This window comes from Lathyrus oleraceus, chromosome 2 (genome assembly GCF_024323335.1).
Source record: "Lathyrus oleraceus cultivar Zhongwan6 chromosome 2, CAAS_Psat_ZW6_1.0, whole genome shotgun sequence".
NCBI lineage: Eukaryota > Viridiplantae > Streptophyta > Magnoliopsida > Fabales > Fabaceae > Lathyrus > Lathyrus oleraceus.
Genome location: NC_066580.1, coordinates 490,913,719 through 490,939,303, shown reverse-complemented (window position 1 = coordinate 490,939,303; position 25,585 = coordinate 490,913,719). Strand labels below are relative to the sequence as shown.

The 25,585-nt window shown below is 33.5% G+C and overlaps 3 protein-coding genes across 3 annotated transcripts; 1 reads left to right on the top strand and 2 right to left on the bottom strand.

The window, feature by feature from the left end:
• The first annotated feature begins 5,109 nt into the window (after positions 1 to 5,109).
• Positions 5,110 to 6,151, top strand: LOC127120911 (protein RGF1 INDUCIBLE TRANSCRIPTION FACTOR 1). Its single transcript, XM_051051509.1, has 4 exons — positions 5,110 to 5,239; positions 5,319 to 5,504; positions 5,583 to 5,798; positions 5,873 to 6,151. The coding sequence occupies exons 1-4, from the start codon at positions 5,237 to 5,239 to the stop codon at positions 6,065 to 6,067; spliced, it is 600 nt and encodes a 199-aa protein (XP_050907466.1). The 5' UTR covers positions 5,110 to 5,236; the 3' UTR covers positions 6,068 to 6,151.
• A 4,857-nt stretch (positions 6,152 to 11,008) lies between these two features.
• On the bottom strand, positions 11,009 to 13,856 carry LOC127120910 (uncharacterized). The gene is made up of 8 exons (XM_051051508.1): positions 13,691 to 13,856; positions 13,424 to 13,509; positions 13,257 to 13,324; positions 12,636 to 12,705; positions 12,053 to 12,165; positions 11,868 to 11,972; positions 11,477 to 11,576; positions 11,009 to 11,334 (listed from the first exon to the last, which is right to left on the bottom strand). Exons 2-8 carry the CDS (start codon positions 13,505 to 13,507, stop codon positions 11,158 to 11,160), a joined length of 717 nt encoding a protein of 238 aa, XP_050907465.1. The 5' UTR covers positions 13,508 to 13,509; positions 13,691 to 13,856; the 3' UTR covers positions 11,009 to 11,157.
• Positions 13,857 to 19,333: 5,477 nt separating this feature from the next.
• LOC127120909 (pentatricopeptide repeat-containing protein At1g06710, mitochondrial) lies at positions 19,334 to 24,285 on the bottom strand. The gene is made up of 4 exons (XM_051051506.1): positions 21,313 to 24,285; positions 20,971 to 21,085; positions 20,710 to 20,871; positions 19,334 to 20,089 (listed from the first exon to the last, which is right to left on the bottom strand). Exons 1-2 carry the CDS (start codon positions 24,169 to 24,171, stop codon positions 21,044 to 21,046), a joined length of 2,901 nt encoding a protein of 966 aa, XP_050907463.1. The 5' UTR covers positions 24,172 to 24,285; the 3' UTR covers positions 19,334 to 20,089; positions 20,710 to 20,871; positions 20,971 to 21,043.
• Between the last annotated feature and the right edge of the window lie 1,300 nt (positions 24,286 to 25,585).

The window sequence follows — 25,585 nt, the reverse complement described above, 5'->3', positions numbered from 1 at the left end:
CTCATCAATTACGATTACATATACACATCCATAACCAGAAATCATTCACAAATCCAATAATGGTATACATACACATTCATACAATATTTTATTCACCAATATAGACCAATCATCAAATAGGTACACATAGATTTCATTCCAAAACGCACACAACATTTAAATATCAATTTTTCACTTTTCAAACAGTGTTAACCGGTTAACGCCCTGGGTTAATCGGTTAACGCAAAACAGAATGCGCTTCTTGGCAATTTATAACAGTGTTAACCGGTTAACGCCCTGGGTTAACCGGTTAACGCAAGACAGAATGCAATTTTTCATAAATCGCAACAGTGTTAACCGGTTAACGCCCTGGGTTAACCGGTTAACGCAAAACAGAAAGTTGTTCCTGCGCTAACACGAAACAGAATGCAGATTTCCCCGCATTTTTCATCGTTGGAGGACTTCCGGACCTCCGATTTCGATTCCGTAAAGAGCTACACGTTCAGAAAATTATGACTCATCCAAATATATATTCATTCACAGTTTTAGCATAATTTACTCATCACAATTCAAGAGTATTTATCAAACCTAATAATTCCAAAACCATGCCAATTAAGGATTTCAACCTAAAACATGTTCCTACCCATTGACCAAATCATACTAATCTATAATGATAAGGATTTCCCCCCTTACCTTGTCAATTTGATGGAAACCTTGACTCCTCTCGCTTTTCCTCTCCTCTTTCTCTATTGCCTTCAGTGCTCAAGTGAATTCTAATTCTCACTCCCTTCACTCTTACTATTTATAATAGTATTCTAGTTGGGCTTAAATCATCTAATTTAATCACTAGGTCCAATAATACCTAATATTTAAATACCTCTATTTAAATTTAAATAATTAACCACTCACTATGCAACCAAGTTAATTAATTAATTCAATTATTTAATTATTTCTCATATCCACTAGATAATGAATTAATACACCAATTAATTAATTAACACTCCACATAATTAATAAAAATTATAATAATAATAGTATAATAATTCAATACTAAAAAAATGGATTGTTACAGTAGTCATCAATGTGATGGCCCTTTATCTTATGTTACTTGCACCATTTATCAAGTTCGGGCTCCATTGTATCTGACTTGAGGGCTCGAGGAGGTAGAATATTGTGAATGTGGAACACTTCACGCCAGATTTGCTCCCGTTGAGTGTTGATACGTGTGAAGTTGTCATTGGGCCTTCCATTTCACTTAAAATTTTCCATATCTTTGAGAAGCGAGGTACTGCTCATGTGTTACTGGTTCGATAAGTCAAATATGTCAGAGGAGCACTCCTTGACGTCTATGGTTTTATTCTCGACGTTTATCTCTTGACCTTTGATGTAACATTCTACATGTGCCATAATTTCATTCATGGAGGCAACAAGCTTATGGACGAGAGGTTTGTTGAAATGTTGGACTCTTAATTTGCTTTGGAATGCTTCTGCAAACATCTCCTAGTTTGGATAAATTACCTTGATGGTCACTTCATTAAATTAGGCGAGGTACTCTCTTAGTAAATTGGAATGTCCTTAGCGGACGTTGAACTGACTAGTGGTAGACAATTTTGATGCTTACTCGCCTAAAATTGGCGGATCGGATTCTTGGAGAGGTCCTAGTATCTAGTTACTAAAAGGTTGAGAGGTTCATGAACAGTCGCCTCCTTGAAAGTCATGGATATGATCTTGCACTTCAAAGAATCAAATACTCCAATAATCTCCATTTAATTGTTGACGACAACGATATGATCATGGGGGTCACTTTTTCTATCAAACTTCACCATTGATTGCTGTTTGAAGTTCACTGGTACTGGAGAGCTCCAAATTTTGTTCGAGAAAGGCTGAGGGGGTCAATGACCTCATCTTCTACCTGGAAATCTTCATGATTCCGCTCCCATAGTGGGTTAAGACATTCTCCTCTAAAGTTTGATTGGAATGTTGTAGCTGTTGGTGTAAGCCCTAGAGGCCAATACTTTTGGTACTTGTATCGAATTATTTATTAATAATAAAAGGCTTTTTCTTTATTATGTTTATCTAATAAAATCCCTAGAATAGATAGTCCATTTAATGTATCAAGTGTGACTTAATCATGAGATCACATTAAACATAAGGACACTATTCTTAAAGTATCCATAGTCGAGTTTTATTGTGAAGTGGGATAACATTAAAGCATTAAGACTATTATGTATATAGACTGATGATCACATCTCATGGATCATGGATAAGGAGTTATCAAGTCTTAAACATAGGTATGAATATTAAGAGTAATATTTATACTGGATTGACCCGCTATGAGAATACTATATAGAATGTTATGCAAAGTGTCATAAGTTATTCTCATGGTGATAATGGTGTATACCACCCTTCGACCTGAAACCACTATGGACCCTAGATGTAGAGTCGAGTGCCTTATTACTGATCAAACATTGTCCGTAATTGGATGACCATAAAGACAGATGATGGGTACTCTATGAAGCATGCTAAGGGACATGAGTAACCTAGATGGAATTTGTCCATCCTACGTAACAGGATAAATGTCTATGGGCCCAATATTGAACTGGACAAGGATGACACGGTATATGCCTTGTGTTCAATATAGACATAAGGGCAAAAGGGTAATTGTACACATAAGTATTATCACAAAAGGATTTGTCAGATCACATGACACTTTCGTGTCTTGGGTAGCAGTGATATGTTGCTAGATACTGTTCACTGTTTATTATGTTAAATACGTGATTTAATATAATTGTCAATACCGCGAAAACCTACAGGGTCACACACAAAAGGACGGATTGATGAGAGATAGAGTAACTAAGGAATACCGTAATGTACGACGCACTTAAGTGAATTGTAGAACATCGTAAGGTACGATGTACTTAAGAAGAATACGAAATATGGTAAGGTACCACGCGCTTAAGTGATTTTGGCATATTATAAGATATGGGCCACATACACTTGAATGGACTTTTTAGCTTGTAGCCCACACAAGTGGTTCTATAAATAGAACCCTTGTGTAGAAGCATTTGTGCAGTTGCAATTTCGTTTCTCTCTCTCTCTCTCTCTCTCTCTCTCTCTCTCTCTCTCTCTCTCTCACTCAAAGCCTTCATTCGTAGCAGCTAGCACTGAGATTGAAGGAATCCGTTCGTGTGGACTGAGTAGAGGCGTTGTCATCGTTCAACGTTCGGGATCGCTCCGTAGATCTGCATCAAAGGTTACAATCGCCATAAGAGGTAACGATTCTATCACTGGTCATGCCAATTCGTAAGGATCACTAAAGGAGAAATTTTAAATTCCACTGCGTTTTGGATCGCTCTTCTCCTTCAGTAGCTCGTCCATAGCGACTTGCATCTCTACTAAAGTTTCCTAATTGTCGTTGTCGACACTGTTAGTTGTAGTGGTGCCTCGTCGTGTCACCATGTTTAAGAGGGTGACTGAGATGGTTAAAAAGTGAATTTAAATATGATCTAGATTAGTTTAATCAAGATCGTGCGATGAACGTCAATTGTACTTGTGAAATACAATGAGGGAAAGTCTGCTCTCGCATTTGATTGCAAGAGACTTTGTATGTTTGATTTTGTAGAATAATGGGATATAAATATATATAGGAGACCTTTTAGGTCGAATAATGGGAAAGAAGAAAAACTTCATATTACTTTTTGTATGAATTTATGAGGGTATGACCGATTCTTTCTCCCTTATAGGAGAAATAATTTTTTATTTGTTTAATTGACTCTCTTAAAAATATTGTGTCTTTCTCTGCCTCATGTTGGATTAATGAATCAAGTAATGAATGAAGGTAGATAAAACGACTGATGTCACACTTGAGCAACTCAAAATTACTCCCACCCAATTCTTGCTTGATTTTTCAAACTATTTTCTTTTCAGACTCTTTAAACTTATTCTCTTTGAACAATTAAAATTATCTAAGTCATCTATATTAGCAATACGGTGGCTTTTTTCTAATAACAGCTTTTTAATTAATAAAATAAAAATAGGATAAATTCCACTCATCCAACCAACAATTAAACACTTGGCCATCCTTTTTCTATTAAATATTCAAAATATAAATGGTGACTAATGTATATTGATTCCTCCACATGTCCACATCTTAACTTCCTAAGTGTCAATTATAAAAACAGACACTATTGCCCACTTGCCAACTTTAACCTAACATGTTCCATCTCTATTTTTTCCCAGCCACAAAAATTGCATGCCAAATAAATTTGAGCCTTACTAGTACTTTACTACATTTTCTGCATTAATTATTAATTATGAATAGTTTTCAATTATAATTATTTGAACCGCATGATAAAAAATAATTACACTCTCTTTATCTTTTATAATTTATTAAAATGTTATTGATATTTCTCTAATTTTAAAATATGTATTAATTATTTATATGCTTTCATCAAATAAATATTTTTTATTAGCATACTATAAAAAATTTAAATGATAAATAAATGTCATATATATATATATATATATATATATATATATATATATATATATATATATATATATATATATATATACTATTTTTAAACTATTATTAAATATTCCAATATATATATATATATCAATTTTAATATAGTGTTAAAAAAGAATGGGATATTTATTATTTATAAAAAATTGAAGAGAGAAGGAAGATTTACATATATTTTAAAAGAACAAGAGATGTGAAGTATTATTTTAATAATTTATAGAGGAAATGCGTGTAAATTCTCTTAAAAATAGAAGTTAATATAAAATTGTTTTTTTAATAAAAATAATTCATTGGATCAAGTGCTATTAAAAAATCTAAATTATTTAATTTATTTACACATATATTTTTTTAATGTGATATATTTAAAAATTTTAAAATATGTAAAAAAAATTTTATTTAATTTAAACATGACCAAGAACAATATTTACGTTATAAAATTTTGTTTTGATTAATAAAAAATGCAGTTTTTGATCTCTAAATTATTTGATTTTTAAATTGAATATCAAAATTTTTTAAATTAAGAAAAAAACAAAAACAAGAGGTTGAGACACACGTCAATAATTTTATCTTTGGTTTGGGTTTGGAGTAAGGTTTGGTTGAAGACTTTTTGAATAAGACCAAAACTATACTAATAAACACTAGCTTTACTTTCTCTCTCTTCAAATCCATTAATATTTCTTCAAAGTTGTTTGTTTTTATTTGCCTCCAAGCAAAACATCATAAACAAGAATCATGGTTAGTATTACTACAATCAATCAATGCAACTTGTTTAACATTATTTGATATTTTGAACTGGCTAATCATATGAAATCAGGTGGATGAAGAAGAAATGAAGTGGCCAGCATGGTTGCAACCACTTGTCCAAACAAGGTTCTTTGTTGAATGTAAAGTTCATGCAAATTTGAATAAAAGTGAATGCAATATGTATTGTTTGGATTGTATGAAGGGAGGTCTTTGTTCAACTTGTCTAGCTTCTCATAAACAACACAAAGTTATTCAGGTAAGAATTGAACTAAACATCAATGTATGTCTTATTAATGTTAATTTGGTGTTTGTGTTTATGTGTGGTTATTGATAGATAAGAAGGTCTTCATACCATGATGTGATAAGAGTATCTGAAATCCCAAAAACAGTGGACATAAGTGGAGTTCAAACATACATTATAAATAGTGCAAAGATTGTGTTCTTGAATGAAAGACCTCAACCTAGGCATGGGAAAGGAGTCACCAATACATGCCATGTTTGTGAAAGAACCATTCTTCATTCATTCACATTCTGTTCCATTGGTTGTAAGGTACTTTCTTGTCTTCATAAACATTCCATTAAACCAAATTATATCTTCAATTTTATATGTATTTATTCAATCAGATAGTTGGAACCTCCAAGAAATTTCAAAAGCAAAAAAAGTTAAGTGAAGAAGATGGTTCAGAGGGTGAGGAATCAAGTGATAGAAAGAGTAACAAAATTCAGAGTTTTACACCTTCAACTCCACCACCTTATAGAATAGCTAAGAGGAGGAAGGGGATTCCACATAGAGCTCCAATGGGTGGAAGCTTCTTGTAGAATATTGTTGAATTTGATAAAATCACACCAATTTACTTTATTATAATTTTTAATAAAGTTATGGTACTACTGGAATTTTATCAAACACAATATTTTATTAAATATGAGTATGTTACTTTTCAAAATAAATAAATAGAATGCATATTCGAATTCGAGTTTGCACAATTTTTAAATGAAATATCTTAAAGAAAGGTTTAATTTGGCATTTAGTATTTTAACATTTTCTTTAAGAACAACAACAAAATCACATACATCATGTGCATGACTCTAACTATGACTCTGATATCACTTGTAGGGGAGTCCTTGAAGACGTCAGAAATGTTAATGAATTAAACGTTCTAGATCTAAGAGACCTCGAAACTACATATTCATCTAAAATCTTAATGTAATGGGATATGAGTCACCTCTCTTATATATCCAACATTTTCTTCATTTTTAATCAATGTGGAAATTAACCACTCACACTTGAATTCTAATCATTTTCTCCACAAGTGTAGGTCACCCACATCACAAGCCTTGATCCATACTAAGATCTCACTTCCGTTCCCCACTGAAACTAACCATGGCTTTGATACCACTTGTTGGGGAGTCTGGGGAGCGTCGAAGAGTCAATAGGCTAAATGTTCAAGATTTAAGATTTTGACACCACATATTCACATAAAGTTGGCAATGGGAGTATGAGTGTTTTCTCTTATATACCCATCATTTCCTCAACTTCTAATTGATGTGAGATTTAACCACTCACATTTGAATCCCAACAATCTCCCTCACAAGTGTGAGTCACTCACATCTCTAGCCCTAATTCATACTAGAATCTCATTTTCGTCCCCCATCGAGTCTAATCAAGGCTCTTATACCACTTGCTAGGGAGTTTGGAAGCCGCCAGAAGTGTTAATGGGCTAAATGCTCAAGATCAAAAAGACATTGACACCACTTATTGGATTTTCTATAGAATGCAGAAGTGTCACTGGGCTAAACATTCAAGATCCAAGAGACTTTAACATCACATCTCCACCTAAAATCTTAAAGCAATGTGAGTATGAGTTTTTTCTCTTATATATTCAACATTTCCTCCACTTATAGTCGATGTGAGACTTAATCACTCACACTTGAATCCCAACATATTTTATAAGATTTCAAAGACCAATTTTTTGTCAATAAATATGGCATTTAAAAAGTATGTCTCGAGCTCTCAAGCATTTTATCACAAATCTCACAGTTACCAACATAAGGTACATCTCGAGTGATTAAATTCTACTAGATAGGGATGTTGTTCTATGTGCTTTATAGGTAATATCTTCTAAGGATTTTGACTATGACGAGTAAACAATAAAAGAAAAAAAGCATAAGCATCATAAATTAAGAAGCAAACACAAGAGTTAAGCAGAGTTAAATCAATAATGAACTAGTATTATGAAACTGTGAGAGCTCGCCAAATCTCGCGCTTAGTGTTTTATCTTATAGTTTGATCAATTAATTGTAAGTGACACATACACACGCACGCACGCGCGCGCACACACAAGTACTTCAAACTTCTCATCTTTTATTAAAATGTATTAACAGTAGTCCAGGAAAGTACTTAATCAATTAGGAAAGCAAAGTCAATTGTCTAATAAATTAGGCCTTCAATTAATCGATTAAAGTAAGAGTAATGTATCCTAATTAGTTATATAGTCTTGCTAATCGATTAAATGATGTCACATATTAGAGTTTTCTTTTTTTGAATTAACCTAATCTTTTTTTGGTAGATATTCTAATTGATTAGAAAGTGACAAAGCCCACGTATTGTTGTCTTTTTGAGTAAAAAAAATCCTATATAAAAGAGGACTTTTCTCACCTTCCAATACACCAATTTTCCGAATAACCATATTTTCCACCTCTCATATTCTTATTTTATAAGTTCATTCATTAGTAATGAGAGAGTGAAAAACTTCATCTGAGAGTTGTTGTGTTTTACTTTTGTGTTGAATTTGTATATTCATAAGCATAGTTCTCTTGGATATTATAAATAGATTTGAATGTTGTTAGCTAAACCTATAAAAAGTTTGGTTTATAGTTGTTGAGTTGAACTTGTGTAAAAGCACGAGTTGTTTGTGTAAGGTTGTTGAGTTGAACCTGTGTAAAAACTCATGTTGTTTATTTAGCGTTATTAAATTGTTTTTATACAAAAGCTCGAGTCGTTTAAAGTTGTTGGGATGATCATATGTAAAAGATTAAGTTGATTTTGGTGAAAATCTCAAGAGGATCCTCTTGGAGATTGTAGTAGGCCACATGGTTCAAGAGGAAATCCTATTTATTTATATTCTTGTCTTTTATCTTTTTATTTATCTTTTAAGTTGCATATTCTCTGTTTACCTTTGCTTCTGATATAAATTGTTTTTGTGAAAAAAGATTTGAAATCAAAATATCACAATTCACCATTTATCTTGTGTTTGGAGTTGTAATGCCACATACTGCTTTCAGGATTATCGACTGACCCCACAAATCAACATGAGTCTTCTCAGCATGTTTTATCCTCACTTACACGCTTTCTGGGATACTTTCCAGAAGGTCACCCGTCAAAATACTACTCCAAGTCAAGCACGTTAAACTACTGAATTATTATTTGGTAGGTTACTGAAAAGAAGATGCATCTTGTTGATATATGTAGTATCAATCAATCCTTATAAGTCTTCCTTCAACCATACAGTCTCATGCATGCATAGCCTCAGGATCCTCTTATTCCGATGTGACTTCAAGCGACCACTCCCCGCCCTCTTCGTTCTCAGATGTTACATGTCAATCAGTTTCTGCTTGGTTCATATCCGAACCACATCGTACTGAGAGAAGTCTGCTATGTTACCATTTGTAATGCCACATACTACTTTCAGAATTACCGACTGATCCTACAAACCAACAGATATCTTTTCAGCATGTTTTTTCCCCACTCACGCGTTTTTTGGGATACTTCCTAGAAGGTCACACATCCAAATACTACTCTAAGTCAAACACGCTTAACTATGAAGTTCTTATTTGTTAGGATACTGAAAAGAAGATGCATCTTGTTGATACAGATAGTATCAATCAATCTTTATAAGCTTTCATTCAACCACGCGGTCTCATGCCCGCATAGTCTCAGAATCCCCTCATTCTGATGTGAATTCGTGCGACCACTCCCCGTCCTCTTCGGTCTTGGGTGTTACAAAAGTCACTTGTTCAACAAGTGGCATCAAAATCCTACTCTTGCTATAAAACTAATTGTATATAAGGTAGGATGGTGACTTCGAACATTTATTTTAATAAGAGTCTTTCTGTAAATAAACTATGTCATTTAATGGTGAAGAGATTACCATATATAAAGCAAAAATGAAATTGTTTTTAGATGCTACAAAATTTGATTTGTGAGATTATGTTTTAGATTGTCTGTTTGTTCCTACTCATTTCATTAATAATGAAGTAGTGAACAAAGTGAGAAATTTATGGACCACGTGAGAAAAACAAAAAGTGCGAAAAAGGTTTTAAAACTATGTAATAACACATTTATCATTAGAGAGTACACTTGCATTTCTAACTGTAGCACTATTGAAGAAGTGTGAGACATCCTTAAAATAGTCAATGAAGGTTCTACTGAGATATAAAGGAGAATAATGAACACACTAGACTATGCATTAGAGATACCTAATGAAAATGAAGTAAATATTCAAAGATGATTCCCCACTGTTAAAAAAATTGGCAATATTTTCAAAATTTGTATCTCCAACAAGTATTTAAGATTGAATGACTTATGTTGGAAGCCTATCCAATTACTAAAATTTGGAGATACGAATTGTGTTTAAAAATATTAAAAAATATATATCAAATGAGGTAAAAATTTGAAAGAAGAATCAAGTGAAGAGGAATGATCTGCAGCGCCAATGGTTAATTATAAAATGAGAAAATTTTGTACAAAACATATATACAAAGATTTCGTGTCTATAAAGAGATATGATTTCAAGTTTGAAATTTTTAAAAAGAATCTCAATAAAAGAAATGAATTTCGGTTTTAAAATTTTTTGATGTTAAGTTAACGAAGAAAGTGGAAGATGAAGAAATAACTATCCAAATATATTTGACGGTGGTTTCGATCTTACTGACAATGACAACGAAGATAAACAACCTCTAAATTTCAACTATTGTAATATTCATCCGATTCTTTACACCATATAAAACAATTATGTTTGAATGTTGTTGACCCACTTATCGATGTTTGGTGTAACTTTAAAGCAAATGACATGTGTTAAAAACTCACAAATATAAAAAAAAAAATGTTAAAAGAAATGATGAAAAATATTAAGTATCCATTTTTAGTAAAATCAATAAACAATTTTTAACATTTTTTTTACATTTAACTCTTAACTTAGTACATATTAGCATTATCTTATAAATATTATTATTTTAAAATATATATATATATATATATATATATATATATATATATATATATATATATATATATATATATATATATATATATATTATATTTTTAAAAGATTTATTTTTTCTAATTTTTTTTAATTACATAAATTTAATATATTAATAATATAAATAGGATAATATCGCCCCCTAAATTAGGTTTTTATTTTTACTTTTATCTGTGTGTTTTTTTAAAGATTTTTTTAAGAGTAATTTTTGTATGTTAAAAACAAATTGTATTCATTTCTAGGGATAACAATGATTCATTCGTAGTGAATACCTATAAAACTTATCCACAACGGATAGGATAAAAATTCACAAAATAGATCCAGACACGGACACACCGACACAGACAATTATCCATTAAAATAAATGAACATGGATGCAGATACGAGTGCCTTAGTATCTACCCCGCCCCAATGCCCGCACAATATATATTTGTCGTGTGTGGAAGTGTAAAAAATCAAATCAGTGGAAGTGTAAAAAATCAAATCATCCCCGCCCATTAAGTGGCTTAATCCTTCTTTTTATTATATTTTGATCAAAAGTGACATTTGATATGATGCCAAGAAAATATTGTAGTTTTTATACTTTGAATGTATGAACAAATTATTCATTGTCCATAAAATTTAAATATATGAATAGAAGGAAAATTTACATTATGTGACACGGATTAGAAGAATAACCATGACAAATACAAATGTCATCACAAACATCACAAGCCATGTTAAGCAAGAAGTCTTGGAACTCTCTGAATATATTGTATTTGCTCTCACATTGACTCGGCCTGTGCTCGCCAAGCTATGTTCAATCGCCTGCTCGGTAGAATCAAGTATCTGCAACCAACCCATCATTCATAAACATCACAAGAGATCACAATCCCTCATCTCATGCAAAAAATGAGATACATTTTGCAAAATCAACTCATAACCAATTATCAGTTGAACATGAAGGAGAGAATGAAAATGAGAATCAGACCTTTTCGGTATTTTTTACAGACTGACTCATCATGAGACTACTCTCTTTGAGTTGTTTTGCCAACACTACCATCTCATCCGTCAAATCATCTTGAAGCTTTCTGATGAGTAAATGTTTCAACAAAAAGTAATATGATTAATAACAAAGCACCCTATTAGTTCAACATATTCAGTAAACTTCAAAATATCAATGATGACTAAAGTAAACTTCAAAATATAGCATCCTATTAGTTCAACATATTCAATAACATTGACCTCAAAATATCAGTCCTATTTTTGAAAACATATACCTTCGTTGTTTTGAAAAATCTGCATAGGAACCTAAGGTTTATAGGTTATGGGCACTTCTCTGAAGTAGTACTGACTCACTATTAAACAAACTTCAAATGTACCTGTGTTTTTCAATATGTGCATGTCCTGCAGTATCCAATTTAACAGATGACAAATGATCAGTCTCTGAAGGCTCATTTGCTCTATCGTCAGTACATGAGGCGGGTCTGTCCAATGAATCAGATGAGTAAAGGTAAAACAGCCTACAAAATACAAGCAGCGGTGAAAAAGGTTAACATTAACTTACACAGGCCTTCTTCGCAATCCAGAAGAAGGTGACAACGCCATTTTTTCCTCAATTTCAGAAGGGTTTTCTTTAACATTTCTTTCAATGTCTTTTTCAGATACTTCTATGTCAGGCTGAAAATTTAAATGGTTATATGACAATCACTAAGTGTGCTTGTTTAGCTAAAATCTAAAATAGGATACATTAATAGGAAACAATGGAGCAAATTGCATTGCCTTGTGATGTACTCCAACCAAGTACCAATAATTCAAGCCATTAAATATTTATATAGACTTTTTTCATTTTAATGTGATGTTCTCCATCACAAAACAAAACATTGAGGTTTGTTTGGTTGAGTTGGTGGGCAAAAGAGGAAGGAGTTAAAATGATTTTTTTTTAACTTTTAACAAATACATATAAACAAATAAATAAACTAATTTATGATATTCCATAGAAATTTCAAATACTCAAACTCCATCCTTTTGTTAATGAGATTTCCCATTATAGTGATGCAAAAGAGGAACCTCATATGTTTAGTCAATTTCTCTAATGATCCCTTTGCATTTTAACATCTTTCAAGATACATAAGCTAACAAACACATACCACGTAAACCAATTTTGAAGCAATGGCTTCAATCTTCTCTGAATAATCGTTCAACATAGCCTTTGAGATCCTGCATGACCGACCATACACAAACATCAAGGAATGCACATATTCAGTAGAGAAACATATAGCAGGAATATAACAGCTTTAGATCATGGATTACCAATGATCTAAGAAGGTAGAAGAGGAAATAAACTGCCGAATCAGTTTTAAAAAGTGTAGTCATTATAAGTCCAAGATCTTCTCAAAGAATTTAAAACAAGGAATAGTACAACTTATGTTCAACGAGAGGCATATTTCCAGGAGAACTCATTGTAAATACAGTAGTCGAAAGATATACCAAAGTCTGTTAGACTTTGAAGTATGGTTTGAATATTAGGACTTTTGTTGCGATATGATTTTATATGTAGATGTAACTCTAAACTTGTTATTGACTTAGAATTTATTACATACAGAAGTGTTGAATTAGGTTTTTATATTCCAGTAATTATTCAAAATCCTATATTCCAATTAACTATCATTAACGTCATATAACTAATTGTGGAATTTGATGTTAAAAGTTTGTGTCGAAATATTATTTCTGTTTAGGTATATGAGATTGTAAATAAAGAGACACACTACCTTGGCAAGCCTTCTGGTGTCTTGTCTTCAGCCAATTGTTCAAGCTGTTCACGCAAAGTAGCAACATACTGCAGCAGAATCAACGGAGCATAGGTAATTGTGATGAAGATAAAGCTAAGGTATATAATAGATATTTTGAAAGAATGAAAGTTAATTTTGAGACATACATGTACAAGTTTTGTCTGGTTTTGCTGTTGAGGAGCAGCTGCAAGCAATCTCTTCAAGTTTACTTCTGTTTTACTAACTCCCATTTCTGTAATGTTTAACAATTTTACAAATAGTTTGGAAATCAGAGTAGATCATCAACCACTTGATACATATTAAAACAATGTCTCGCCATTTCCGTTTGAGAGAGAGAGAATGGAAATTGGAAAGGGAAGAAGATGAACATCTGAAAATGGAATTGAAAATGAAGAAATCGCTGAATGGATTACCTCGGCCTCACGTGAGGACACTCCTCCTTCTGATGCAAAACCCTTCACCGCCTACGGAGAGGAGAGAAGGCGAATTTGGGTGTTTGTGACGAATTTGGGTTTTGGATGCTTACCAGTTTTTATTATTAATGTGTAGTTAAAGAAAATTTTACCCATGTTCAATTATGAGATTAAAGGTATTTTCAATGTAAATTTTTTTTACATCATCATTCAATAAAATTATAACATTCTGTCATGTCATATTAGTATTTTAAAATTAAATATGTGATTTGGTGGAATGCAAAGTGTAAAAATATTTTACATTGTCAAAGCATAGTCTTTTTTCTAATCAATTATTCTGTATCTCTACGTTATAATTCTTTTTTTATCAAAATATTCTCATATAAGTTATATTTTAGAACTTTTCACTTTCACCTCGTTCTCGCTCAAATTCTTTCGAAACAAAAAATTACATTTTGCAAACTGGAAAATATTTGTCAACTCTTCTGACTCAGAGTTTTCAAATCGGTACAGATTCATTAAATGCCCCGATTTCACATGTTCACCCGAACTTAATGCAAAAAATCTTATGATTTTCAATATTCGCTTCAGAACTCATTTGAGTTGTGTTTGGGTTTGGCTAAATTTTCACAGAAAATCTTCTCAAATGTGTTCCAATTTTTAATTTTTTTTAAATAGGAACTCTTTTAAAATGTATTTTGAATTGATTTTTTTAATAATTTTTTTAAATGTTTTTTTGTTGTTATTTTGACGGTGGGGCAAACACGAGGCTGGACGGTAAGATTCCAGATCATGGTTTAGGACGGGGTGTTCCATCGAAGTTAGCTGGTGAGGAAGAGCATCTCGATGCATCTGCATCCGCAGCACAACCGATGGACTTTTCAGGAGGGTCGTACTATATGTCTCTTTTGATAAAGTACAAGCAATATGTTGCTCAACCTTTGTGGTTTGGTGAGCTAAGTAAATGACATTTATTTTATATTGAATAGTATTTGAATTTTTAATGTTATGTTTTATAATATGTGTACTTTTAATTGTTTTCAGGAGAGAGGTCCAAAGAAAGAGTTGAAGGTTGTTAGACCTGGACTGAAGTTTACATCGAAGGTTCTATAAGCTCTTCCATCACGGATGGAGAGTTTGATTTATAGGTCTGGTCTATCTTCATTTCAGAGAATCAGTTTGACGAAGATAGACACAAACCTGATATCTGCATTTGTAGAGAGATTGTCACTAGAGACATCTTCATTTCACATGTCGTTTGGTGAGATTAACATTACTCTGGACGATGTCTTGTGTCTGCTTCACTTGCCTATCAGGGAAGTGTTCTGGAGCCCTCAAGATGTCATTGAAGAGCTTGCAGTTGAACTTGTTGTTGATTACTTATGAGTGTCATTGAGTGATGTACTAGGATATTGTATGTAGTTGCATGGGTTCTTACTATAAGTTTGAGTGGTTATAGGATTTACTCAAAGATCATAGAGTTGTTTCTAGATGGGATTATGCGACTAGAGTGTATATGTTGATGTCGGTGGGTTCCATAATTTTTACCGACAAGACCTTTACGCTTATCGAGACACGATATCTCTTACTATTCAGTTGCAAGCAGCACAGTGGATATCTTCCTCTCCTACACGTATTTATTTTAATTTAGTTTATTTAGTTAATTAATTTATTTTATTTTGTTTATTAATTTAGTTTATTTAATTTATTAATGGTATTAATTTTGTAACAACATTGGATTCACGAGTATTTTTCAACACTTTAAAAAAGAGGAGAGAATTGGAAACCAGTTGATAATTGTGGTCTTCCTCGAGTGACATGATGGTCCTATAAGCAATGAGTTCTGAAGGTGGATGACTTGCGACCTATTTTGGACGAGCTGACACATATCGGCGTCATATGTCGCCCATTCGAGGATCATAAAGTATGACGCAAATTTGATGAGTTATGTTTGTATAGAGGGTATCTGAAGTGGGGTGACACAATTGTTCTATATTTTTCTGATAAATGTATACGTCAATTGGGTACATGCAGTATGTTCCACGCCCACCTCCTGATTATATGATGGCTGATGATATTGATCTGGAGTGGATTAGTTACCATCAGAGCGTCGTTATTGTGATCCATCTGATGATATTGGTCACCACTCCATCTGATATAGATGATGGCTACCTGGAGTGGTATTACCGTGTTTTACATCCTTGTTTGGTACCACCCCCTCGTGATGCGTCAAGAGAGGTGTCAGTTCCTATTTGCGAAGCAGGACCATCTGATCCTAGTTTAGCTTGTATTTCTACATTTATTTATTGTTATCTCCGATAAGTTGATGCTGACGAGGTGATCCACAGTTTGCTGATTTATTTGAAGCTTTATGTATTTCTCCTTCACATTGATTTATGTTTATACTTTTCATATATATTAACCTTTAGACTTGTATTTAATTTCTCATCAGTCATGTGATCTTGAGACATATGAAATTAAAACTCAATGACATAATTTAATATTCATGTTTTGGTTGCATATTTTAATACGCAATGACATAGTATACTAAGATGGTAATACAAGCGTAAATAGTTGTCAATGTTGTAGACGTCCTGCAAATCCTAACATCCAAGATGTTGCTGCTAGAGAATGAAACTTCTTCCAATCTAATGTGACTAGTGGAAAGTGAGACCCCTATTTCATGTTTATCTGATTAGAAAAACAATTCAAAAATTAAGCCATATATTAAAAAAAAGTAAAGTAAGTCATATATTAAATAAAGTAAACTAAGTACCTGAACCTAATGATTTTGGTTTACAAAACCAATGCAATAAATGGAGATATTTGGTGAATGTGAGCTTGTCATAGGAAAGAAAGTCATGCACGGATTGTCTAAACAGAAAAGTACGACATTTTAGCGATTCGCTATCGAGTAACTCATATATGGTAGAGTCAACCATTTTTGTGGTGGCTGAGGACCAAAGGACTCTGTCATCAAAGATTCTTTCACTTCTTCTAACCGATTACAAAATAACATGTCATACAAACTTGATATTTCCTTGTTTATTATTTCCAACTCCAAGTCTCAACGAACCATTAGCCAACCATATTCACCATGTTCATGCAATGATGCAATGACTCTAAATCTACAATTATCATATAATACAACATTAACTACATCTTCACTATATGCACTAATATGATTAGGAAATTGAAGAATGAATTGCTTCTTTGATTATGACTGCTTCTTTGATAATTTCAACTTCTTCGAAGTCTGTGACGGTTGAGATTGCCTCTATGAATATTAAAATGCTTGATCAACATACTCATGATACAAAGGGTCCCTATAAACATCATATTCTACTGGTTTTTCCCTTTTCTTCTTCACTCCTCCTTTGGTTTTTAATTTCTCAGGTGGTGGACACAGTGAAGTCATTGTGGGGTAGGCAAGCACACAAACCCTACTTTTTAATGTCTTTTCCCAATAACATCTAGTGACCCGAACCCTTTCCATAATTCATCTATTGAACTACTCATATCCACCTTTGATCCATCATCTACATCGACCTTCAACTCAACTTCCAGACTTAGTTTCCTCCAGTGAACATGAACAACATCTATTAGTATTTGTATACCACCAAGTGTGTATCTTCCTAACTCACAATCACAAGATAACCCATAAGATGTTATAAGAGTACATTCTCATATTTTTCTGTTAGTTCCAACATAATCAACTCTCAATAACTCTTCAGCAATGTGTCTCAAAGCAGCTCGAGACACTGAACCACGCAGATTACTATAAAATGGACTTATGTGCGCATGCTCAACTTCGTAAAAACTCTTTTGAAAAGAAGCTCTGATGTTGCCTAATTGTAACTTCAAGTTGTTATTCAAAGCCCAAATATAGCACTCGATTAATCCATATTCCTACAAATCTCTGTTTATGTGGAGTTAACCATGTGTCTTTCACATTATCAATAAATTCACTACAATCAACACATGCTTGTTCAAGTTGTTGCAGTCGTTGATCATACTTAACCTAATCACTAGCTCATACAACTTCCACCCATAATGTGTTGATCGTCTTTTGCATGTCATTCACCATATATTGCTTGCATTTGCACCAACATTTTTGTTAATGTAAAATTGATATAGCAAAGTAATGGAAACACAATTTCATTTGTTTTCATCAAAGCAAGATCTATATCCGTCAAAATCATTTGTGGACACAAATCTTTCTTCACCAACAATTGTTTAAGCTTATCCAACACCCAACAAAAATTATATGTCTGCTCGGACTCCATATATGCAAATGCATCAGGAAAAGTCAACTCGGTTGATATCATGCTAACAATTTCAAACAGAGGTTGCCTATACTGTTTGTCTCGTAGGTGTTGTCCATAACTAACACTAGGAAAAATATTCAACAACTTAACTGAATTTGGATTGACCTAAAATATCTCTCTCACAACTTCCGAGTTATCTCTTTTTCTACTCCAATAAATATAGTTTGTATCCTCTATAAACTTAAACAAATGTTGTCTATGTTGTTTCTCATCTGTAGTCAACCTACCAACAAAGAAATGGTCTTCTAATCTATCAGATAAACCATGGTTATGAACTCCACATTTTACATCAACCTTCCATCCAGACCCATCTTTTGCTGGAGTTGGCCTGATTTTAAATTGACATCCACATTTTTGTCGCACTTTGTGTTTCACTATTGATATCCTTGCATTTTCCACATTTGTCACAACCAAATATTAATTTGTTACTTCTCTCTCTTACCTGTTTCAGTATCTGACCGAGTGATAATAATAGTTACTTTATTTCGGATTTCAACCCCTTTAATCCACCTTATCACATATTCCCGTGTACCAAATCTTTGAGCAATTGAAAAAGTATTTACACATATTTGTTTTATCGCATATTTATGGAGGAATTTTCATACCTCGAACATAAAAAAATTATAAAAAAATAAACTTAACATAGCAAATCGGACATCTTGATAAAAGAGTTCCGATACACAAAAATACATAAATCGGATATCTTGTCTCCAAATGTTCCGGTGCATATAAGTATATAAATGGGAACACATTTGAAAAGTGTTCCGATACAATACATTTTTTCAGACAAAACCGAAACTCTTTTACAAGTCTTTCGAAACTAATTTTGGTATAAACCAAATATCTTTAATAAAGTCATTCGATAAGAAAAAAAAAGTATGATAGAAGTCATTTTCGAAATCATGTGATACAAATGTGAAGAAGGGGTACAATTTTCAAAAGTCTCAAATGAATGATAAAAAATTAAAATGGTAAATTGATTAAAATTAAGGATAAGATTATTATTTTAAAGAAATTGTAGAGATATAGATATACTGGTAGTTAGGTAAATCTATCATGTAACAATCCATGTGGATTTAATACAAATACAAAATCACTTTACATTTAGGTTCCTACAACATTGGGGACAATTTGCTCCTTAATTATTTTTTAATCATAAAATTTTATCTTTTCATTTTATCTATAAATAATGATTTTGAAAATGACAAACAAAAATAATATATTAAAACACTATTTTAGGATAATGGGTGCAAAAAAATAGAACGACAGTCAATATATCAACAAAAACAACTACTAAAAAAGAGAAGAAAAAAAGTTATGATAATCCTACAGATACTTTTATGATCAAAATCTCACTTTGTTCACTTTCTACTTTCTAGCAATTAAAATGGATTTTATGATATAACAAGTCTAAAATACAATGGTACCAATAGAAAGAATAACTCATTCACTCGATCCTTTTTCTCTCAAGTTTTTTTTCCTTTAATTTTGTCTCTTAATCAGCAGCAACTAAATTGCTCGACTTATTTTTGTAAGGACTAAAAATCAGCACTCCCAAAATCAATAATGACTCCCCCTATAAATAAACCAATTGATGAAGAAACAAATGGACGACATTTTCCAATTAGAAGCTAGCACTGCAACCTATCTATAAGAGCAGCTCAGCTAATGAAGATCCCACCACCGTGCACTCTGTGGTTGTCAGGTGTAAGCAGTGAGCAGACAAATTATTTCCACAACTCTGACCTGTAACCACCAAGTCTGCCGCAGTTGTCAGGTGTAAGCAGTGAGCAAAGAAGTCATTTCCACAACTCTGACCTGTAATGTAACCACCAAGTCTGCCGGGGGTTGTCAGGTGTAAGCGGCGGGCAGAGAAGTTATTTCAACCACTATGACCTGAAACCACCAAGTCTGCCGGGGGTTGTCAGATGTAAGCGGCGGGCAGAGAAGTTATTTCAACCACTATGACCTGAAACCACCAAGTCTGCCGGCAGATATCATACTTATTTAGAACAAAGAATGATTTCCCAAATGCCGGATGTCAAAAAGCTGATTCCTCAGCTGCCAAGCTCTTCAAAATGAAAAATAAGATGATTATTTATCTCTGAAAGAACTTCAAAAATAGACAATAAATATAACAAATGGAGATGACTTTCACTTCAAACTATACGAGTTTCAGAACTAAACATTGACCATATCTAGCATGATTTGAAAAAATTAAAAATTTAAAACCGGCGGATATATTTGGCTGATGTGATAGCACAAGTGATTGGTTAGTGTAACGTGAGTCCTACTCCTACATGATATACCATTTTGTCCAGACTCAATATTATACAATTTCTAAATTACTATCAAACAGGGTAAACAAGAAAAACAGAAAGCATAAACAAAGAATAATGCATTTGAATATCTGAGAATCAACAGGCGAAGCATGAAAGCAAATGTCTGCCCAAAATCGATCTTTGAAATCAGCACAGTTTGTGTTTGCAAACAATTGGATTGCTAAAATGATGAAGCAGCTTACTCCATAAAAGTTAATTATATCAACCTGGTTCCTTGACACGTGTATGTAACACCTCATAAATTTTAACTCTTTCTAGAATATTAGCAATAGCAAATAACAGAAACATTATGGAGTTTGTAACTTTGCTCCAAAAGACATCAAGGCTAAAAGTTTGATTTTTTATATACCTTGACATTAATTAGCATGCTGCATGCCACAATCATACCCCAGCATGATGTAATGATGGGTGGACAAAATACACAGGATTTGGACATCAATGGAATATGAAGGGCTTCTTCCAAGATTTCTTCAGAATCTCCTGTTTCTGCTTCCATTATTGATGTTATTACCTAAACACCAATAGAAAATACCACAGTTCTTCAATAAAGTTCAAAGATACAAGAAATGCATCAGAGAAAACTAGATATTAAAAGAGATGAGGCTCTCACCAGCTTGACCATGTCTTTCGTCCAAACCAGTATCCATTTTCCTTCAGTTATATTCAACACGCACAACAGAAACCTAATTTATATCGGTTGCCTCTTCATGAAGCCAGCGGATATCCTGCAATGTCGATAGAAAATACAAAAACAAAAATTAAAGGTCAGAATAAATATCCAAAATGATAAATCAAGGGTCTGGTAAATACATTTAAAGCACCAAGTGTGTAAAGGAAGTGCTTAATGTTAACAAAAATTAAATTTAAATTAGCCGAGTAAAATGACGTGGAAAAATTATTCTTGTGTTGTTTTGTATTTCATAAAGTTAGGGAGGGCAAATGTGAGACAAACCATTTGGCATATGCTTTCCGATAATTGTAGTGCTTCTTGCCACCTATCAACCTTGATAAGGCCTTTGATGAGGTGGACAAGTGTGCTAAGATCTGGAACGACATTCTTACTTATCATGCTAGCATACACCTCTAAGGCTTTATCAACATTACTTGCATGTGACAGATTCTCGATTAAAGAAGTATATAGATATTTATTGGCAACTGCAAGGCTTGGGGATGATGAAATCTCTTCAAGAAGATTAACTGCAACTTCTAGTCTCCCTGCCTTGATGTAATTATCAATCAAAATTCTGTAAAAAGAATCAATAGGCACTGATTCATTCTCACTCAACTCGTCTAAAAGCCCGATCGAGGTTATAAATTCTTGGCTGAAGCCCTCAATAATTTTACGGTGACTTAATATATGCTTTGGCCAATATGTTTGTTTCATTTCATCCAAGAGTTTGTATGCTTCATCAAGAAGGCCATTTGAGCAACAATGATTTATCAAAACCCTATAGGTTATAAAGTTCGGAGCACATCCCTTTGAGCACATATCTCTATAGAGCTCAAGGCACTGTTCAATTTTTCCTAATTTCCCCAAACCATCAATCATTGCAGTATAGGTTATAACATTTGGATTGCAGCCCTTTTCTTCCATCTTGAGCATGAGCCTGTAAGCTTCATCTGTTTTTCCAACTTTACAGAGGCCATCAACCATCTCTGTGTAAATAACAACATTTGGAGTGCAAGAACTCTCTAGCATCTTCGACAACACTTTCAAAACAAGATCCAACCGGTTATCTTTAAACAGACAATCGATTAAAGAGCTATAGGTATACAGATTTGGACTGTACCCACGCTCTGACATTTTTGCAAATACCTCTTGTGCATCCTGAAGCTTTCCAATCTTGCAAAACCCGTCAATAACAGCATCATACACTATATGGTTAGGCTCACAGCCATGAGCAGACATGGTATCCAACAATTCCCGTGCCTCCTTAACCTTGTTGGCTTTGCATAAACCATCCACCAAAGCCCCATATGTAATAACATTTGGTCCTTCAGAGTTGTTGTGATCTAGCTTAAAATACTTGTCCATGTCAGAGGATTCTATGTCACCTTGCATTCTGGCATAGATCTGGCAAGCTTTTTCAATCTGCCCAGCCTTACAATGACCATCAATTAAAGCTGTATATGTAACAACATTAGGCTTGCAATCTTCAAGCAACATCATATCAAAAAGTTCATTTGCATCAGACACTTTTCTTGCTTTCAGGTATGCATGAATAAGTGCAGTATAAGTCACCACATTGGGTGAGCAACCTTCAGTTAACATTTCGTTAAACCATTTGCGAGCCTGCTGAATAAGACCCGCTTTGCAAAAGCTATCAATTAAAATAGTATAGGTGTAAACGCTGGGAACAATACCGTTCCTTTTCATTTCTTCGAACAGCGAAAAAGCCTTCTCTACCTTAGAAGCGTCACAAAGGAAGCCAATCACTTTAGAATAAGTACTATCATCGGGGACGAAACCCTTGCCCATCATTTCACAAATAATCTTAAAAGCTTTATCAAATTTCCCAGCTCCACAAAGACACCGTGCAAAATTGCTGACATTTACCTTATTTAAAACAACCCCTGAATCAAGCATATCACTATAAGCTTTCTCCGCCAATTCTAAAATATCCGAGCTAGGCTGTTCCTCATTGCTACATATACTACCAATCAATATATTATAAACCAGATATCCTGGCTGGCACCCACATTTGGTCATTTTCTTAAACAACTTATAGGCATAGGAGTAATCCCTTGATTTACAATAAGCATGTACAAGAGAATTAAATATTTCACGATTCGGATAACATCCCTCTGTAATCATCATACTCAAAATTCTCTTACACCTCCCGAGCTGTCCTTTTCTCAAACAACCAGAAAGCAAAATCCTGTAAGTGACAACATTGGGAATGCAAGAAGTAGACCGCATTCTATGCAAGATATCCATCGCTTCTTCAAAAAGTGAAGCTTCACACAACCCAGAAATCATCCTATTATAAATAACAGTATCAGGCACAATCTCCTCAATCAAATCCAAAGCCTCTCTGCATTTCCCATTTTTACACAGGGAATAAGCAAAGCAACTAATAGTATACCTATCCATAACAAACCCATAATTCAACATCTCTCTCTTAACCAAATAAGCAGTATCTAACTTATCAGCTCTAAGAAAAACTTGAACCAAAGCATTATAAGTAGTTTGAGAAGGCTTGTACCCAAAATCCTTAAGCCTTCCCATCTCTTCCAAAGCCATATTCCACCACCCATTTCGACAACATTTTCGAACAAGAAAATTAAGCAACCTACGAAGCAAATCCCTATCATCGTCCCTAATTTCATTCAAAAACTTCAAAGGCACTCTATCATTTCCATTACCATTACACCCCAATAACTCAAGCAATTTATCAAACACAAGCGGAGTATGAGTATAACCGATTTGCCGACCGGCCCACAAGAAAAACTTTACACACAACTCAGGGTTGTTAACATTATCCATCACCTGAATTACCAAAGACTCACTTAACCTACCACGAAAGTGTCTAAAAAATTGATTGGTTTCAATGTCGAAACCGGTTCTGATTGCGTTTGAAATTGAAACAACCTCGTTAGGGAACTCACCGGAAGTAAGGGTTTGTGAGGAAGTGGAATTGAGCAAAGTGTTGCGGAGGAATGCGTAGTCTTGTGATAAATCAGGGGTTGGAGTTGGGTTTGAAAAAGTAGTGTCGCTGGGATGAAGCAAACCGGGGAGAGTGTGTTGTGAAGAAGTGGAGAATTGGAGAGAGCGAGAGAGTAGAGTTTTCAACTCTCTGTTCCTCCTCATACTCTTCAAAATCAATCAAATTCAAAGGGGGTTTTGGTTTAGGGTTTAAGAAAAAAGTTCAGAACAAAACCCTGAATGTTGGAGAAAAAGACTCCACACGCCCATTTTTTTTTGGGTGGCATTCAAAAATAAATAAAAGAATAAGATTATATGTTCATTTATTTTAGCTTTAGAAAAACAATTTATAAAAAAATGGTACAAGTAAGAAAGAAAAAAAAATATATTTAGAAAATAAGCATCAAAAGAGTAATGATTCCTATTAGGTCTAATGAGTGCGGTCTAGTGATGAAAGTTTAGGTATCGAGAGTGTGTTTTTCTCAAAGTCTCAGGTTCGAATTCTGCTAGGTGCAAATTGTTTAAAAAATAACATCAATTAGCAAGAGAGTAATGATCCTTATATGAGGCTCCACAAAAGACCGGTACACCGCATCATTATCAGCTTCATATTTTACTAGGTAGTTAGAAATTGAGGAAATCACAGAAGTTATGGTGGAGCAAAGTTTTATCGGCGATTTTACGATGCAACATCGTGGATCGAAGATTGTGATCTCGGAAGTGTTGATATTGATTTGACACTGTTAATATTCGATACAGTAGATCTAAAGGTACCTTCATGATTAATACTTCAACGCTCAAGTCAGTTTAGGGTTTGACAATAACCGAAGAGAGATTAGAGATTGTGTACTTCAAAACCCTTTAGGAAGGTGTTTATGCCTTGAGTTTGATGGAGTAGGTAGAATAAGTGGGTCTCGTGTTATTGGGACTTTGGATAATGTGGAGTAGTGGATCCTTAGGCCTTTGGCCGACACGAAATAATTGCCCCTAAGACTCGTCAGACATGTGGATTTTCTCCATGAGATTCAGATCGCCCGTCTTAACTTCAGTATTGAGGTACTTAACTGAATTAAGTATGGAACCTAGGCCCCTTAGAAGTAGTAACAACTTCTAAGAATATGGAAGGATGGATAATTAATCTCTTGACGTCCAGGAGAACGTAGTTAACTTTCCACATGACACATTATACATCATAACAGATAATAGATATGTTACTTATCCATTCTCTCACGTTAGGTGAAATATTTCAAAGAAGAATTGTCTTTTTAATAAAGAGGTGACACCTCCAGAGATGGACGACTAAGATAGCTTTAGGGTGAAGCAAATCTTCACTCACTTCCCTTGTCACCTCTCAAATATCTTTTTCAAATATACTACTAGAATATAAATAATTATTAATAATATATTTAATTATATATTACAGAAATAAAAATATATAAAACGTACAAAAGTTAAAAGTTTCTATAACAAAAGTTAAAAAAATTCATAAAATATGCAAGCACCTTATAACATCTTCTTAAGCTGATTTTAGCTTATTTTCATAAACCTTTTCAAATAATATACTTTTTTAATGAAAATA